General features: G+C 50.9%; 1 protein-coding gene across 3 annotated transcripts in view; it reads left to right on the top strand.

Moving 5' to 3' along the window:
• Ajap1 (adherens junctions associated protein 1) overlaps positions 1-17388 on the top strand; it is a 113582-nt gene extending 96194 nt beyond the window's left edge. For all 3 annotated transcript variants that reach the window (XM_031379650.1, XM_031379648.1, XM_031379649.1), the window contains exons 3-6: positions 3647-3734; positions 5402-5644; positions 7985-8115; positions 16290-17388. In XM_031379650.1, the coding sequence (XP_031235510.1) occupies positions 3647-3734; positions 5402-5644; positions 7985-8057 (404 nt within the window). In that variant the 3' untranslated portion in view covers positions 8058-8115; positions 16290-17388. The remainder of the gene's footprint in view (positions 1-3646; positions 3735-5401; positions 5645-7984; positions 8116-16289) is intronic.
• The last annotated feature ends 1969 nt before the right edge of the window (positions 17389-19357 follow it).

Here is a 19357-nt window from a genome sequence, read left to right as displayed (position 1 = left end):
CCCTAGACTTTGACAGTTGACTTTAGTGAGGGTTTCTATTGCTGTGATAAAACACCATGACCAAAAGCAACTTGGGGAGCAAAGAGTTTATTTCATCATAACAGCTTGTGGTCCATCATGAAGGGAAGTCAGGACAGGAGCCGAAGCAGAGATGATGACATAATACCACAGGCTGGCTTGCTTCCTGTGGCTTGCTTAGTCTGCTTTCTTACATACCTGCCCAGGTGCAGTTATTCATCAAGAATATGAACCCTCAGACTTGCCCACAGGCCAGTCTGATGGAGGCAATTCCTCAGCTGAGGTTCCTTTCCCCAAGTGACTCTAGCTTGTGTCAAATTGAGAAAAACCCAACCAGTACTGCTTTGTTCCCATCTCCCTTGTTTCTTATTTTTTAGTAATAAAAGTAGCAATATGGCACGTAGCCATCGTTAAAGGTTCTGGGCGAGGCTGTAGTGCACACCAGGTGGACACAGATACAAAGATGGTGACGACTTGAGCCCCTTTACGAGAGGTCAGAAACTCACAAGGACCTTAGCCAGACATTGGGATTCTGTACTCAGAGTCATCGCTGAGCAGGGTCCCCTGAGTCCCCCATTTCCCTCTCTGCTTCTTTCACCACCGAAGAGTGGAACTGGCCTTTTCCTTTGTCAGCTGCAGGGAACAGAGTGAGGAATCCAACACAGGTGATGCCTCCATCCGAGGCCTCAAGGCTTCTGTGGACTCGGCCTCTGCTGATAGCCAGCTCAGTGAGAGAACTCTCTCAGGATGAGAAAGAGGTCAGAGTTGAGGGGCACCCTGGTCGCCTCTGCTCCTGCACACAACTGGAACTGGACAGCTGAGTTTCTTGTCCTTATGAGGGGATTCTCTTTGCCTCTGGCAGGCTGCCCATCTCTGGTGAGCGAGTCCCTGCTGCTGCCTGTCCCTCAGCTCTGCCTTCTGCTCTTTCCTATCTGCCGTCAGACCAGCTTTGATATAGTTCTACAGCCTTGATATAGAAAGTGGCGCATTCACCCCAAGGAACAAAGATATAGTTCCCACCGTGGGAATCGGCATTGGCCTGGAGTGGTATCCATGCAGACCTCCCACAGTGGAGGTGGTGGTGTGTGAGCTTCTGCCTTCATGGGCATATGAGCTTGTTTCCTCCCAGGCTTTGGAGGGCAGAGGAGCTAGCCTCTGACACACAGCAGGGAGGTAGTACTTGGATTAGCTGAGGTTGCCCAGGATTGTGTAATACAAGTGGTGTGCGATCTGAGGAATGTACCCAGATTTCCCGCGTGGTTTTCCCTTCTGTAGCCTGTCACTGTAGAATCTACCACTCGGGGTGTTGCTGTGACTGCTGGGAGAGCAGCACACTGACCATGCCTGACACTTGCTGAGTGACTATGACCATCCATCCCTGCCATCATCCTCCAGACTCCCTGCCATCTTCGCGAGGATAATGGCAGCAATGACAATCGTGGTGTTAGTAGCTGTGATAGGATGATGCTGGTGATGATAGTAATGGAGAGAATTTGAATTATGCTGGTGATGGTTGCAACTGTCGTCACCACCCCCAAAATCTAAATATTCATCGTCATCAACATCACGCTGCCATCAGCGTCAGGGTTCGTTAGCACCATCATCACCCTCATCTTCACAATCATCATCTTCATCCCTACTACCATCATCACCATCATCGCCATCACCACCACCGTCATCTCTGCCTTACTCATCAGCTTCCTCCTCCTCCTTGCTGTATGTACTGGCACAGGATCAGCATATGTCCTTCAGAACGACACGGCCACTTCTTGACTCTCCTAAGGGAATTTGTGGATGTCACATGAATAGAATAGTGAGCAAGCAGCACCCTTTACGTGGTTTTCCATCAAACTGCCAGTCCTTGTCAACTTCTCCCCTGCTTGCAAGGTCTGGGATGGTTCTCAGACCCTAATAAGCAGACAGAGACTCCTGGGCTGGTGGGTTCTCCATTCCTGGGGAGATTGAAGGTAGCTCCTGAGGTGTAGCTTGGCTTTAACCCCATTGGTGAGCTGAATAGTGGTCTTGAAGGAGTAGGAGACTCACCCCGAAGTCAACAAGAAGTGCTTCAGACTGAGCACAGGTGCATGGGAAGCCACAGGCCATGATAGGGCAGAGAAATCTATAACTTCAAAGCGAGCAGAGTTGACCGGTATTCCCGATGGCAGCCAGGATGGTTAAGAGGACTGCTACCAGCACTGTGCAGCACAAAGAGAATGTACCACGGTGGCTCTTGAATCAATGGGTAGAAACAGTGGGTGGCCATGACAGCCCTGTGTCAGCTCCTCTGTTTCCTACTGACGCTCCTCCCATGAACCAGAACGGGAATCCTTCGTGACAAATGGCGGTTCGTCACAGAGGAGGGGGAGGTGGGGAATCGGGACATGTGTTCTGGCTGCGCCAACTTGGAATCATTCACAAGCGAGTCTCCCTTGATGATCGAGTTTCGCAGAGAACATCTGCCTGTGCCGACGGTCTCTGGGAGGCTGCCAGCGACCTCCAAACACTGCAGTCTGCCACGTGGGAATATGTGCCCTAGCACCTCAGATCTGTCAGATGTGATGATCGGGCATCTGTAAAGCGGGTGTTAGAATTGGGCACCAGGTAGAGACAGGGCAGGGACCGCTCATCTCAAAGACATCAGCCCTTAGAGGAAGATGTTTTCCCTGAAGGTTCCCCCAAGATACCTCAGCCTTCCGTTCAGGCCCCATGTTTACCAGCATCAGGAAAGAGCGGGGCTGTGTACCCTGAAGCCCCCTCTGGCTGTCTGGTCACTGGCTGGAGAGAGTACTTATTCCCAGCGGGGCTGTGATAGATGAGGTCCAGAAGGAGTGTGGCCTAGGATGGGACCAGAGGCCAGAGCTAGTACTCGCTTTCTCCCCTGGATCCTGCATCACTGGTTGGGAGCACTGGAGGGGGATGAGGGAAAAATCATGACCTTGGCCATTTGTCTGCAAGGTCAGCCAATGCCTGTTAGACTCTGGCTATCCTCCTGCCAAGGTGCCAGTCAGTCCCCATCCTGTCAACTCTATGGTCCAGTCCACTGTCATTCTTCCTTGGAGAGAGGAATGGAACTTCCAGGCAGCGTGACAGAAGCCTCACCCTTCCTTCATTCCTTCACTGGTGGGAACTAACTTTGGAGGCAGCAGTCATAGATGGCTCTAGGGACAGGAGACAGCCCTGGGGACAGTGTCTTCAGGGTCTGCAGTGGGGCGGGAGGGGGCAGAGGGGACATCTGGGTCAGGCCGGTCACTTCCACCTTCTCAAGGCTCCAGAATGGAGAAGCAGAACATTTATACCATGCAAGGGATACAGGGAGGGAGGGCTTGGGAGTCTTGGCAGAGCTACTTGAAGTCAGATAAAGGCAGAAAGCACAGGGCACGACTGCCCATGGCCAGGTCCCTGCTGAGACTCTGAGTATGGGGAAAGGAGAGGCCAGGGTTGGAGACTCCCTTTCTGGATGCCGGTGACAGTCTTGGTGCTTCAGATGAATCTCTAAGCACCTGCTTAATGTCCTTCAGCCTGTCTCTGCCAGCTCCAGCCCTGGCATCTTCCGCCCTGGCCCTGCCTGTGAACCGACTTTTGACCTCTGTCTGCTGACCTTTGACCTCTCCTCTCTCCCTCCCTCCAGGTCTGGCCGTGCATCAGATTATCACCATCACTGTCTCCCTCATCATGGTCATCGCCGCTCTCATCACAACTCTTGTCTTAAAAAATTGGTAAGGCCCCGGAGCAGTGGGCTGCGGGGCACCCAGGGAGGCCTGTACAGAGAGTCCTAACAGTTAAGGCTAGGCTTAGAAACTTGGGATTTAACTCCATTGACACAATACTTGGCCAGCTTGCATGGAACCCTGGCTTCCATCCCAGCTCTGCGTACCCTGGATGTGTTGGCCTTTGCCTCTAATTCCAGCTCTCGGGAAAGTAGAGGCCAGAACGTCAGAAGTTCAAGGTCAGCCTCAGCTACAAGGCTGGGTAACACAAGACCCCATTTAAATAAAACAAAGTAGTCTTGCAAGTCCTGAATGGCAGCCTACAGACTGGCAGACCATGTAGATGCTGTGCTGCAGGTGGCTAGCCTCGATGCTCCCTTCTGTAAAGTGGCCTTCTTCGAGGCTGGCCTTGCTGAGTGTGTTCATCCGACACAGCCCAAGAAAAGCGAGAGGGTTCCTTGCTGCCTGTGGCCCTTGTGTCTCAGATCTGCCTGCAGCTACTTGGAAAGGCATCGGTTGCATGTAGATCTCGGAGTTCCAGCTCCCCAGTAGAGCAGGGTGCCCTGATTTCCAGATCTATGTGAACAACAAGTAGGGTTCCGCAACTGGACAAACCCAGAAGAGAGGGAGTCAGAGGTAGGTAGCAAGGGGGGCTAACAGCCCAGGCCTAGCCCCATTCTGCTGGCTTCACGCCTGGTAGGCGGGTGGGCCCCTGGTGGATCCAGTATATATGGGTAGCAAAGTATTTCAGGGGGGACCCCAGGCCCATGTGCACGTGGCGTAGTACAACATCATGACCATTCTGGGAGCAGAGAGGACTTATGACCCCTTCTGTGGCAGGCCAAGCCTCCCTCTGGGAGGGTAGCCAGCATAAGCGAAGAGGGTCAGCATAGCTCAGAGCCTCTTCTGCTGAGGGGCCTTCTGCCCCATGCTCAGTTTCAGCAGGGATCAGAGCCTCCCTCCCACTTGCAGAACCGGAGGCAGAGGGTAAAGTGAGACCCTCAGACGACAGGCCACCTGTCTTTGGTGTCACCTTGTATTCCACGTGAAATTCCTCCACAGAGCGGAGTGGGGTCCCCTGTTTATCCTCCATGGGTGGTGGGAGAGTGAGGCAGAGCTCATGGGACGTGAGAACACACCTTTGTCAAAACTTGGCAATGGCGAACACAAGAACACAAGTCACTGTTTCCCCTTTGAAGATGTGTTCTGGGCAAGGTGACAGAAAGGGGGAGGGCAGGCCAGGAGCTCCCTCTCCGAAGCTCATCCAACAATCAGGCAGCCTCTAACCCCAGGCTGCCCCTCACCAGGTCCCCTCCTACTCACCCAGCCCTCCTGCAGTAGGCATTATGGACCTCTCCATCCAATTAAGGCCTCTGAGGGAAACTGAGTCAGACACTTCAATCTAGTTGACATTCTTTAGGCAAATAAGGCTCCCTAGTCCCACTGCTCACCTCAAAGCACTCTTGTGATAATGGCCACATTTAAAATTCAGATTTTATATTTGAGAAAAAAAGCTGATTACTTGATTGTGGTTGATCTTTCTGAAGAGGCTGGGAATTACTATGTCATATAAATGATGCCTGGCAGTGGAAACTTCACTGTGGATCTGCGGGAGAGAGCTGCACATGTGCTCTGGGACCTGCCCACCCTCACTCCAACCCCCCTTTCTCTCTTAGCTGTGCTCCAAGTGGGCACACTCGGAGGAACAGCCACCAGAGGAAGATGAATCAGCAGGAGGAGAGCTGCCAGAACTTGACGGACTTCACCCCGGCCCGGGTGCCCAGCAGTGTGGACATCTTCACCGCCTATAACGAGACACTGCAGTGTTCCCACGAGTGTGTCAGGGCCTCCGTGCCCGTGTACGCCGATGAGACGCTGCACTCAACCGGGGAGTACAAGTCCACGTTCAACGGAAACCGGTGAGTTCCACGTGACCCAGACTACGAGGCTCAAAGCTCTGTGTGCGTGAACCAAGCACTGCCATCTTGGCCAGTCACTCTGTAGAGCTTGCAGGGGCCCAGCACATGCAGAGAGCTGATTTGTCAAAACAATAGCAGTGAAGTTGAATCAACAGGTATGTAGCCACCCCTGGGAAGCAAAGCGGAAGCCATGGTGAAAACCTATCTCGGACCCCAAAACGGTGACAAAGACGTACTCCTAGTCCCTCACACTGTGACTGGAGGCCGAATAGCTTCCCTGGAGCCTTAGGATTCACAGCCAGCCAAGTACTCACTGCACTCCCCCCTCCAGTCTCAGCAGATTATGTCGGGTCCCTCCCACAGTTGGTATCTCTGAGATTCTGTCAATAATAACGTGTCAGCAGCCAGCTCAGAAACACAAAAAACGCCAAGCAGACTCCAGGGCTGGAGCCTCTTATTAAATGCTGTTTTATTATTCATGGGTGATCCCTCAAAGAAGACACACTTCTCCAGCCATCCCTGGGAATGGTTAAGAAACCCCTGAGTCAGCTGCTCAGGGTTCGTCCAGCATTAAATTAAAATATCAATAAGCTATTTTTTAAGTGACTATGCACCCATGCGTCATCTGTAAATTAGGGGAAAAAAAAGAAAAGAAATGAGGCAGTAAGCTGGCTGCTCACATGCCTGGAAGGTGCCTCCCCCTGGTCAGAGCTGGATTAGCAGTTGTCTTGGTTAGGGTTTTACTGCTGTGAACAGATACCATGACCAAGGCAAGGCTTATAAGGACAACATTTAATTGGGGCTGGCTTACAGGTCAGAGGTTTAGTCCACTATCATCAAGGCAGGAGCATGGCAGCATCCAAGCAGGCATGGTGCAGGAGGAGCTGAGAGTTCTACATCTTCGTCTGAATTCTGCTAGCAAATACTGACTTCTAAGCAGCTAGGATGAGGGTCTTAAAGCCCACACCCACAGTGACACACCTACTCCAACAAGGCCACACTTCCAAATAGTGCCATTCCCTGGGCCAAGCATATACAACCATCACAGCAATTTAGGGATACTGTCAAGGGCTCCCTGTCATGGCCACGGAGGTCAGCTCTGGGTCGTTCTGCCCTTCCACCGTTTGCTGCTTTACTATAAGTAAAGGTGGATCTTGGACACCCAGGGCTTCCGGTCAACAGTTCATATGCTCCTGTACTACTGGCTACAGTGAGCAGGTCTGCCAGGCTTGTGCCATGGGGAGGGTCCTGCCCAACTATAGAGGGTTTGCTATCCGATTCTCTCATATCCTGCTACAGAGCCAGAAAGGGTAACACTCCAGTGCCTGCCACTGGGCCTGAGACATGGTAGTTGCCTGTTTTATTTCTGTGGTTGTGCTGAAATGCCTTGACAAAAAGCAGCTTAGGGTGCAAAGAAGTTTATTCAGTTTATGATTCCAGGTTTCAGTCTATCATCACAGGGATTTCACAGCAGCAGAAGCTTAAAGCAGCTGGTCACAGTCTATAGCCAAGAGAAATAAATGCACGCATGCTTGCTTGCCTGCTTCACGTTTATATGATTCAGAATTCCCTGCCTAGGGAATGATGCCACTCATAGTGGTCTGGATTCTCCCAGAATCCCCTGCCTAGGGGATAGTGCCACACATTGAGGTCTGAATTTTCCCAGAATCCCCTGCCTAGGGAATGATGCCACTCATAGTGGTCTGGATTCTCCCAGAATCCCCTGCCTAGGGAATGATGCCACTCATAGTAGTCTGGATTCTCCCAGAATCCCCTGCCTAGGGAATGATGCCACTCATAGTGGGTCTGAATTCTTCCAGAATCCCCTGCCTAGGGGATAGTGCCACACATAGAGGTCTGAATTTTCCCCACATTAATTATCAATCAAGATAACCCCACTTCACAGACATGCTCATGGGCCAACCTGACTTATATGGTCCCTCACTGTGACTCTCTTTCCAGGTGATTCTAGGTTGTGTCAAGTCGGTAGTTAACACTGACCATCATAGTAACCTGCCTTCAGTGACAAAATGTGAGGGAGACGTTTTAGGAGCTAGGTCCTGCCCTTTCTATCATATGCAATATGATCTCTGCCTGTGGATGCATAGACCCTGGCTTTGGGCTCACCCCAGAGCCAGCGTCTGGAGATGGCTCAAGAGTGAGGGATGGCCAGGCTTCCCGCCTTCACACCCGAGTCCTCAACCTCCAGCCTATCTGCTCGTGGGCCTGTAAGAAAACAGTGGTCCCTTAAAGACCCATCTCTAGAGAGCAGACCCTGCCTGCAGGCTGCCCAGCTCACCCGCCCTGTAAGCTAACGCCAGCCTTCTCTGCTCTCCACAGAACCTCCTCTGCGGATAGGCATCTTATCCCAGTGGCCTTTGTGTCTGAGAAATGGTTTGAAATCTCCTGCTGACTGGCCGAAGGCTTTTTACCTCCTGGGGGCGGGGCAGACGCCATGTGTCTGTTTCATGGTATGTATCTTCCTGGGGTAGGAGGCCCTCCCTCTCTCCTCCCCCCACCCCCTTTAACTCTGGGATGACCAGGAGCCCCTGTCTAAGACAGTGGGTATCCTAGGACATCCCCTATGTGGATACTGGACCATGGGTCTCTGAGACACATCTCTTGGACACAGAGATGAGACCCCCCAGTGGGAGAATAGCTCACAGGATCTCCTTGCAGCAGTAGCAGCAGCAGTAGCAGTAGCAGCTCACTGCCATGCTCTCTCCCTGTGCAGAGCTGCGAGCTGAAATCACCTTCAGAAACAAGCTCTGGGCACAGCATCCCCCTTCCCTCAGCAGGAAGCCGCCCTCCCACCAGGGCAGCAGCTGAGCGGACAGGGATCACACCCTCAGCACGCAAACCATGCTGGGGGAGAGGGGGAGGGAGGCCAAAGTGGAATTAAAAGACAGTCCTGAACTATGAAAATAAGAGATAAGAAATAACATGATAAAGGAAGAAAGCAGAGAGTTGAGACATCCACTAATTTGAAGCTGGAGGCCAGCCCCCAAACAGGATGAGCTCTTCACGCTCTGCCGCCTGGGAACATTCGGCTTGCTTTGGTTATGAACTGAATGCGGACATCCAGCGGTTCCTGTGCTGAGTCTGTGAACGGAGGCCTACAGGGACAGGAGCGCCTAGCCCGGGAGCCACCCAGCCCACACATCCCGCTTACACATGCTGCAAGCACAGCCCATGGTGCTGTCTGTCTGTCCCCCTTCCCTTTGAGATGAAAGTCTTGCCAGGGATTCATTCTCCTTTGCCCCACGCTTGTCACAGCAGAGCCAGCCAGTCTACCTCCCTGCTGTAAAAGAGGCATTCAGTCATTTCCCGTGGGATGATAAGCCCGTCTCTTAGATAGGGCACACTAGCTATCTGCAAATGTTTTCGTCTCACTAGATGCTCTCGATGCTCGCCTTTGGTGTGGGGTGAGGGCCCGGCGTGGTTCAGGGGTTCTATACCTAGCCCTGGTCCAGCAGGAAGCGGGAGGATCTGCCGCCAGCTTGGAAATGAATCGGTCAGTCCTTAATCCCCGCACTAATGAATCGCAAGTTTGGTCCAAATCAAATCTCCAGCCCTCAGTCTCTGTCCCAAAGCCAACATGTTCCGCCAACGGGCAAGAGAATGTAATTAGATTAGACTGGAAATGAGCCTCCCGCAGAGGCCTTCACTGAGCCTGCGTGGCAAGCACAACCTTCCAACCTTCTAGCAGGCAAAGACCCGGGCTTGGTGTATCCTCAGAGCCCGGTGCTGTGGTCTGCCAGTGTGCTCTCTCCATTAAGGCTGTGGGCATCCCTCTGGGATGTGCCAGCTCAGCTCCTGTTGGGGAGCAGTGGAGTTCCCTGTCGCTGCTTGACAGGACCCAGGGTGGGGTAGGCACCACATCTTGGTTATAGCTTTAAAAGTTCACCAAAGGTGGAAGTGGTGGCTGATGAGTCTGAGGCAGGAGAATCACTGAGAGTTTCAAGACAGCATGGGTACAGAGTCAGTTATTGTACCAATTAAAAACAAAACAAAACAAAAAAAAAAAAAACAAGAAAAATGCGTTAAACACTAATTCATTGACATGGAGATGCTGAGTGAGCCACTGCTTCCTGGGAGAGCTGGGGGCCATAGGCTACATGTCTGGGGCAACTCTGTCATTTAGATATTAGAAAGGGCATGTTTTAAGTACAGAAGCTCATTCACTCTCCCTGCAAGCCCATCTACAAGAGGGAAACTGAGGCTGAGAGAATACAGATGATTTGGCCATGAGGGTCTAGGTTATCAGTGGTGTGGCCAATAACCCACAGCTGCCTGGTTCCAGGATGTCACACTGCCCACCGTACAGATGGCTGCGCCTTGCAAACCCCCTTGCAGTGTTTGAGGCCAAGCCCATCTCTATGGTAGGCGCCTCTGCTCACTCACCCCAGGCTAGCCCCAAACTGTAGGCAGGCTGGGGCCAGTGGGGCTGCAAGATCTCCAGTTAAAGGGAATGGTCAGCCTGGCTGCAGGAATGGTTGGCCAGACCTGAGTGCCCAGGGGCCTGCATTTTGCAGCCATCTTGCAGGGAGCTGCAGCATGGACATTTACAAGAACATAGAATTCGGGGAACAGTATGCGTGGTTTTGTTTGTTTCTCGGCCCCAGTCGTTCCTGGAGTGATGAAGTCCCCACAGTTTTAATCAGGTACCCCACCCAGTGCACTGATCTTAGATGGGGTGTAGGATGTAGCTGCCTCCAGGAGTTCACAATCCCTCTCATCTACATGAGTACATCTGTTTGCAGTCCACTCCCGCCCCTCTGTGTGCATCATGGGGACCCTCTGGGCTCAGAAGAACTGGACGCAGTGTCTCCTTTCCAAAAGGATATGCTCTGCTGACACGCCTGCCATGCTTCACCTCCAGTGGCTTTCTGTAGACCAGAACCAGGAGGGCTGTGGAAAGGGGCTCATTAGTCTCTGATAAATGCTTAAAGATCTCATCGCCATGTGCTGGGCAAGCTATTCATCAGTTACTGGGATGAAAGCCTTCAGAGTCCAAGCAGCCCCTGATTCTTATAATTAACGCCTGGGCATGAGCAACAAGCAGAGACCTGCCAGAGAGATCTCTTGGATCTACACGGGTGCTTATTGTCCCTTAAATAAACAGCAATTAATAGAAAAACATTTAATTAAGGTTCAATAGTCAATAGGGATATTTATCTCTCAAAGAGCCTTTAGGACTTTTAGATAGCTTTTTATAGGTGATGTAGCAATTTCTTTAAAAGAATTTGTTGTGTGTGTGTGTGTGTATGTGTGTGTGTGTGCTTGCCAGGGTAATGTCTGTGTGTGTGTCAGGGTAGTGTCTATGTGAGTGTGTCTGTTTGTTTCTGTGTATGTTTGTGTATGTCAATGTAGTCTCTCTCTCTCTCTCTCTCTCTGTGTGTGTGTGTGTGTGTGTGTGTGTATGTGTGTGCTTGCCAGAGTAGTGTCTGTGTGTATGTCAGGGTAGTGTCTATGTGAGTGTGTCTGCTTGTTTCTGTGTATGTTTGTGTATGTCAATGTAGTCTCTCTCTCTCTCTCTCTCTCTCTCTCTCTCTCTCTCTCTCTCTCTCTCTCTCTCTGTTTCTCTGTGTGTGTTTGTGTGTGCATGCATGAGTGTGTATACGGTCACTTCTCTCCTTCCACAGTATGTTCTGGGAATTAGACTCAGGCCCTCGGGCTTTTGAAGCAAGCTCTTTTACCCTGTGGGTTGTCTTGCTGGCCTCTGTGTAGTAGTTCCTTACCCCAACACATCCTTACCCCTTCATAGGACTGTGCCTGTACAAGGTAGTGCCTAACTGTGGCCAAGTCTCTTTCCTGCAGACAGACTCCTGCGGAAACCCAGGATCCTGACAGACAGACAAGCTCCCACTTCAGAGAGTCCTTGTCTCATCCCACCTCACAATGGCCGCAGGTAGCTCTGGAGGAAGCCACATGAAGCTTATTTCTACTTAGAGACTCACCTGCCATTGGCTCATGCCTCCTTTTCTGTCAGTGCCCCCACTCTGAGGATGGCTGAACTTACATTAGGCTCTTCCTATTCGTCAAAACCACTTCATTCTGAATAGCACCTCGAAAAACATTAAGACTCTCGAGTCTGGAGCGCACAAGAGATGAATCATTACTAATATTCTCAGGAACAAATTGAAGCACAAACTGATTAAAAAACAAAAAGGCAAGTGCCTGAACCTTCCCCAAAACAAAACAGAACAAAACAAAAACCATCGCTGGGTCTGGGGAGATGGCTCGGTGGAGTGCTTCCAGATCTCTAGCACCCATATCGAAAGCCAGGCACAGCCATTCTAGGAGCTGTGGGTCCACTGAGAGACCCTATTTCAAGGTGGATGGGGATTGAGAAGAGCACCCGACATGGACCCCTGGCATCTGCATGCATGTGCACAGGCACCTGTGCACAGGAACATGTACACACATGCACACACAAACACTGTATTCATAGAGTGCAGCATCTACATGTATGCAGGTGCCTGTGCACAGGAACACGTATACATGTGCACACACAAACATTGTATTCATAGCATGCAAAGCTCTCATAGCTTAAAGGAATATTTCTTTCAAAGTAACACGGAGCACCTTCTAGAAGCTGTGCTTTCTGTCACCCAGCACAGAAGGAACACGGAGCACAGGTGTCCTTTCAGGCTGGTCGGGAGACCTTCCTCTTGTCTTTGTTTTCAGGAGCAGATGCTCAAGCCGGTGAGCCCAGGAAGCCTGCAGCTCAGTCTCCTTCCGGGCAGCAGGGGGCAGAATTTATTCCAGAATTTATCTGCAAGATTGCTTGCTCTGCAGTTCCCACCTTCACTGTCTGTCCCCTGGGGACCCACACCCTGCATCCTTCCCCACTGGCCTGAGCCCGTGGTCTTTTCCCAACTCAAGGCCAAGAGGCTCCTGCACTGAGATCCCAACCCTCCACTGTAGGCCAGAACTAGAGAACACAGCGGTGCTGAGAGCTCAGGGCAGGCCTCTCATCTCTCCTCCCTCCCTGGCCTGAGGTTGGCATGATATCCTGACACTGTCTGAAATCTCCTCTACTCTCTGCAGAAAGTCAGTGCTGCTGTTACAGTGGCTGGCTCATCACTGTCTCGGTCTCCCAGTGACCCTGCCCTGGAGGCTTGGGGGAGAATTCTCTCCCTGTGTGGTTCAGATAATCACTTCACAAGGGATGGTCCCAGTCACCAGCCTCTACTCTCCAGCCTGTGGTGACCTCCACCTGAGGTGACCCCCACCACAGACCTGTACTCAGAGAGGGTCCTGTTGCCAGGGAAATGTTATGCATGCCTGGCTGAAAATTCCAGGAAACTCTCTTACACACAGGAAACAATACAGATAAAAACTGAGGGCATGTCTGCAAAGAGGAGAAAGGGAGGGACATGGTGGAGGGAAGGTAGGTGGGAGGAGCCAGCATGGAGAACATAGAATAGAAGGATCTAGAAGGCTGGCAGGGGCAGGGTGGGGCTGTCCCTATGGCTTTGTTTAAGTTCAGGATCAAGGATTAGCATCCTCCATGGATGCCTTTCTCATGAAGGTGGGGCGGCCCTATGACTTACAGCCAACCTTAGATGCAGGTTTGGCAGTGCTTGCCTGGGATCCCAGCACTCAGGGTGCAAGAGTGTTGCAATAACAATATTGCAGCAATAACAATATTGTACACCTTCCTCCCAGGGTAGGCTGGATAGAGAAACACTGTTTTTAAAAAGGAAGAGACAGAGAGAGAGACAGAGAGAGAGTCAGAGAGACAGAGAAGAGGAAGACCTAAGTCCCCCAGATTATATCAACCTAGACCATCAGGCCTAGGCCTTTAGTGAACCTGTTTAAAATAAGTATGTAAGTGTAGAAAAATAGACCTAATAAAAATGCCAATTAGCTTTACTGTCTCTCTCTGTCTTTCTGTGTGTCTCTCTGCCTCTGTGTCTCTGTCTATCTCTGTCTGTCTGTCTCTCTTTGTCTCTCTGAATGTGTGATGCGGTGTTTGTGTGTATGTGTGACTGCATCTGTGTGCATGTATGGTATGTTATTGTTAGCTGTGTGTTTCTGTGGTTGTGTGCTTGTGGTGGCCAGAGGTCAATGTTGGATTCTTCCTCTGTCACTTGCTTCTGTATTTTTTTGAGACAGAGAACCTTATTGACCTGAGCTCACCAATTCTGCTAGGCTGGCAGGCCAATAAGACCCAGGGATCCTCCTGCCTCTGCCTCCCCAGCGCCAGGATTATAGACCCACAGTGCCATGTCTATCTTTTATGTGTCTCTGTGGATCCAAGCTCAGGTCTTCATGATCACAGAGTAGATACTTCAGCCACCAAGACCTTAACTCCGAACCCTTCCTTCTTCAGTGTGAGCTGCAGCGGCATTAATTGTGTCAGACTATTCCCAGGAAACCTTCCCACTGGATACTAATGTTCCCCCGGCCTTGGCATCCCTACTGACTGTACAAACGCATACTATAGCCACCCCCACCATCTGTCCACTTAAATGCACAACCTAAGTTCCCCACATGAGTGCATTCGCAGAGTATTATTTTTTTAAACTTTCACAAAGTTCAAGTGAAAATGCGTACCCAAGATGGCTCTTTCTGTGTTAAATCACATCTCTATTCGAAACCCTTTTCCTTTTGGATATGGAGAGAGGGTGGAGACATAGCTCAGGGAAGTCCACCAACAGGAGCCGTGTGCTGACATGTCCCAATCCTTTATGCACGGTTGAGGTTTACACTAGATGGTTAACCCGCAGAAGCCTCGTAGCCAACAGGCATCTCTTAGAGATGGCAGGCCAGACGGAGGGGTGTTCTTGGAGCTTCTGTTATCCATTCGGGGACCACAGGGAGGGGCTAGCACTTTACTTCTCTTGTCCACCTCACTGGAGAGACAAGTATGAGGCTCTGGGAGCAAACACGGGTCTTCCCATCCCTGCCTGCAAATCCAGGACGAAACCTTCATGTGTCCTCTGGGAAGGTTAGTGCTCAAAGTCTGCCACTGTTGAGTCATGAGAAAAGGTGTCCCACTGGGGTCTCCAGGGAGAGTGGCATGCCATACCTACACTTCCTGCAGCCGTGGGGACTCTTCACCCAGCTCACAGGCCCTGGCCAGACAGCTTGCTTCCAGGGCTGTATGTCCCCAGGCTTGGAACTCTCTGTGATGGATTTTCTGGTCTGGCCATTCTCTGGGCCTGGGAGCTGTGAGGCAACACCAACATTCATGTCATATCCTGTCACCCTCACCAAGGGTCCCGAGAGCCCTGGTTTCTTGGCTTGTGTCATCTACAGATGTGGAGGAAGTGTCCTCTGGGCTTGAGGATCTAAATGGCCTGTGGTTGTGGGGTGGGTGTTTCTAGGGAGAGCCCTGAGGGGCGGTGGAAGCCCACACACATTGCTCCAGAACTCACACAGCACTAAGCAAGGTCACTCATGACTGTGGTCTGTATCCCCAGGGACATGCCGACCCTGGACTGGCTAGAACACAGGGCTTACTGATGCTTACACACAGGTCTGGGTACCCTTTCCTGACCAGGGACATGCGGACCCTGGACTGGCTGGAACACAGGGCTTACTGATGCTTACACACAGGTCTGGGTACCCTTTCCTGACCAGGCTACTGAAGGATGCTGGCCTCTCCTGCACATAAGCAGGTTCCCTTTCTCTCTTGAGGGACTCAGGATCTAGAAGTCTTTCCTGAGTCTTGGTCCAAGTGAACTTCTAGGTGGGAAGGGACCCCATAGGTTCCTTCCTGCATTGTAGGTGCAAGTGAGCAGAGCTCTGCCGTCCACAGGTTTGAGGAGGACGGAGGAAGAACATGGACGGAGTCCGAGCCAGCGGCATGCATGGTTGGGTGATGTGCTGATGGGAGGGAGCAGCTCCACATTGCCACCCTAGCAGCTTGAGCGCTCCTGCGGTGAACTCAGACCACAACAGAATCTGTAGCTTTACCACTGAAAAGAATTTCAGCACTGGCTGGTGTCCTGAGCTGAGGCGACTGTTTTGTTAGAGCTACCTGAACACAGGCTTAAGAATGAGGATTGACAGTAAAAAGAAATGCTCAGAAGTCAAGACACCAGGAGTGTGGGTGTGTGCTTCTCAAAGAATGGGTCATATATCAACTAGAAGGCTGTAGATCGGCATTCAGGAGCTTTTGGAGATTTTGGTACTCAACATGTTTCTGGGACCCCACCATCTTCTGCCTTTGTTTCCTTCTTTGATAATGAGGTGACAGCTTGGCTCCACGGGTGCCTGGGATGAAATTACAATCTAGTCAGCTAAAACCAGGAGCCACTGGGATTGCACCAGGCCTTTAGAACCCACCTTTCCCCTGTACACAGGTCTCTGGTAAGACTCCTCGAACGCATAGATGCATGCCTGGGAAAACGAGGAAGGCCTCGAGGTTTGCTAGTGAGACGTCAGCCAGATGCCCGGGGGAGCAGCTCTTTTCCAGCTCGCATTCCCCCAGACTTTCTGTATTATTCTTTCCTGCTGTGGGTCCAGCCTTTCTCAGAAGGCTCTGCACACAGGGCTGGAGCCTTTCCTCCTGGCCCCACCAATCGCTGGCAACCACCAGAATGGGTCTATTTGGGCTTTGTGTGGGCCATGAGCCTCCCTGTGCCTCGGTAGCTGCTACTATTTACTGTCTTCCTTTCTGCCTCCACAGGATTCCGTTGGTGAACTTGTACAAACAAAACAACAAAACAAAAGAATTATAAAACCTAAACCTAAACTATCTAAGGGGAGGGTCCCGCACCCGCTGCTTCTGTTCGCCTGCGGGAACTCAGCAGAGCAGGACACCCAAGGCCAAATCTATTTTTGTAAAATTGCTCGTGCCTAGGGGCGCTCCCTTCTCCCAGAGTTTTCTCCGGAGAGCAGAAAGAAGACATGTAAGAAGCGGACAGAAACAGCAGAGAAAGCCATGCAGAAGGACAGGAGACAGCTCCCGACGCCTGGGACTCGCACCACGATTCTGAACCTGTGCCAATAATACCACTATGTGCCATGTAATGACCCGGAAGCTCGGCAGAAGCCGAGCCCAGCGAACCACGCGGAGAGATCTTAACAGAGGATAGGGGTGGGGGATCACTTCCGGTAGAGTCACTATTTCTGGTTAATATACATATATAAATATATAAATACCAACACACAGACACACACACTTTTTTTGTACTGTAGCAATTTTTGAAGATCTTCAATGTTCCTTTTTAAAAAGAAAAAAAAAAGAATTGTGTTCTAGTCACAAAACTTGATTTATTTAACATGCTTAGTATGAACAGAATAAACTTGTGTTTTGTACTTTGGCAACTCACATCACACGCAGCACACACATGCACACGCATCTGCACATACAAACATACAAGCATTTATATGCATATATTGGAGAAACTGTTCCGCAGGTGACCTGGTATGTCATCGTCTGTCATCCAGGGAGACAGCCTCAACCCAGAGGACAAGTCCTTACATGACAACTTCCATCCGTCAGACACTTGCTGAATGGTACTCATGTGTGGCTTATCACTCGGGCCAGAATTAAGAATGCTGTGGTTTCCTCTCTATGTATTCACACACACGGTCAGTGCTGCATTTCTTCACTTAACTGTCCGAGGATGCTAACAGCCACATGCGTTTAAGTAGCCGACCGTCAACGAGTGAGCCTGAGAACCAGGTCGGGAGGGTGGCAGATTCTCGAACATTTGTGTCACACAAGCATAGACTGAACTAAAGAAATTTTACAGTTCCATAATTAAAGGAATATATCCGTACCCGGTGTGTGCTTGTGTCGGGGCTGCACGCAGGAACACAGGAGGGATCCAAACTCATGGTTCTGTGTGTGCCTAGCCCCGGTGGCTCCTGTGGGCCACGGTCTGGTACAGGCTGTCTCCTCCTCATGTTTCTGAACAGATGCTGAGCTTTTTCTTGGGTCAAGTGTGACGAGGAAGGTTAGAGAAACAGAGGGTGCAGTGATGTGTTATGTTTGTTATTAAAGTGCTACTTTGGGACTTCTGCTGGGTCATAGACAGAAGTCTCCTAGAAAACTCTCATCATACTCCCTGGTTTGCAATTCCTGCCATGCCCAAGGTAGGCATCTCCCTGCAACCCATCTCCCCTAGGAGGGAGAGGGGCCTGTGGACCTATTTCAAACTTCAAAATTGTGTGTGTGTGTGTGTGTACTGCCTGTGTGTATGTATACATGTGTGTGTGTGTATGTATGTATATGTGTATATGTAAGTATGTATGTGTTGCGTGTATGTATGTGCACCATGTGCAGACAGTAGCCATGGAATCAGAGTTACAGATGTTTGTGAGCCTCCCTGTGGGAACTGGGACTCAAACCTGCTTCTCTGGAAGAGCAGCCAGTGCTCTGAGCTGCTGAGCCATGGACAGCCCCACAGCCTGACACTCCTGTGTGTTACAGACCAGGGCCTAGGCCAGGAATAGAGGATCTTCTCTAGAGAAAGTGTTTTCTCTGCGTGGCCCAGGTAGGACTCAGTGTCAGCAGGAGAATGCAGGAAAGTCTGCAGACAAGGTAAAAGGTTGAGGACAGACAGACAAACTCTTTCTTCTTCTGGGGGACTCTGTCCTCTGGAAATGACGTGACATGTGCTTGACACAGTTAGCTTTCCTACATCCCTGGGCACATGAAAAGAGTCTGATGGTGTCCCTGGACACGTGAAGAGAGTCTGATGGAGGAGGAGAACATTGCTTTTACAATTCAGACATGTTAAGATCTGTATCCACAAATCACTCAAAAAATTGGAAGATGGTCCTTTTGGATTTCATTTTTGTTTTCCCATCCCTGCCCCCAAAGCAAAATAATGCAAGCACTTGCCACCTGCCTGTTACAGCTCCGGGTCACAGGGTTCTCCTCCATGACGCTCAAATTTGCACCTTCTCTGCACCTCACTTGGCTCTTGTTCCTCCCACTGCCCTCAAGTTCTCTCGCCAGAACTTTGGGGCTTGGGGTTGTCTTAGCCCTGGGTGAACATCCTTTGACAGTGGGGGCTGGTGCTCAAGCCAGGGACTTCCTGAGCTGCAGAGCAAGCCCAGTCTGGAAGGGTGGTGATAGCAGCTGCAGAGTTATCTCTGCCTACACACAATGCCAGCCCTAGCACAAGGCTGGACTCTGGGGGTCTCGAACTCAGAGTTCCTAAGATACCCAAAGTCGGAGGGAAGGTTAGGACAAGAACCGCTAACCCTCACCAGCCCCTGGCAACTCCTTTGAGACACCCAGAGCAGGGTCCTGGGGACCAATTAGAAGTTTATGTGTACACTGCACCACAGAGCCCAGTCCAGCCCAATCACTGCCAAAACAAAGCAAGGCTGCCAATTCCAGGGGATACACTGGTGTTTTGTTTTAATCTTGAGTGGTTTAATCACCTCCTAGCCCTTAAACTGGAAATAGATTTACAAGAGAGAAGAATATGGTCATGAGGTATCCACTCAGCTATGGCCCTGTGGGTTGAGGCCCAGTTTGTGACTCCAGTGTCTCACATATCTGGGGAGTTGAGGGACAGTGCCCTGAAGTGTAAGTGATTCTACCCTCTGCCCTTCACATCTATAATTGAGCATCCTAGCAGACACCCCACATCTACTAGCAGACACCATCTAAGGGTGGGCCTGTCTGTCTGCTTCAGCTGCTGCCCTTACCAAGGTATCCGAAGAGGGTGATTTCAGAGGGAATGTCCCTAAATATGAACTGGAGCTGTGGGTAAACCCATGCATCCACTCGAG

The sequence above is a fragment of the Mastomys coucha genome, unplaced genomic scaffold (genome assembly GCF_008632895.1).
Source record: "Mastomys coucha isolate ucsf_1 unplaced genomic scaffold, UCSF_Mcou_1 pScaffold18, whole genome shotgun sequence".
In the NCBI taxonomy this organism is placed as follows: Eukaryota; Metazoa; Chordata; class Mammalia; order Rodentia; family Muridae; genus Mastomys; species Mastomys coucha.
The sequence above is the reverse complement of the archived record's forward strand: the minus strand, read 5'-3'. Positions and strand labels throughout refer to the sequence as shown.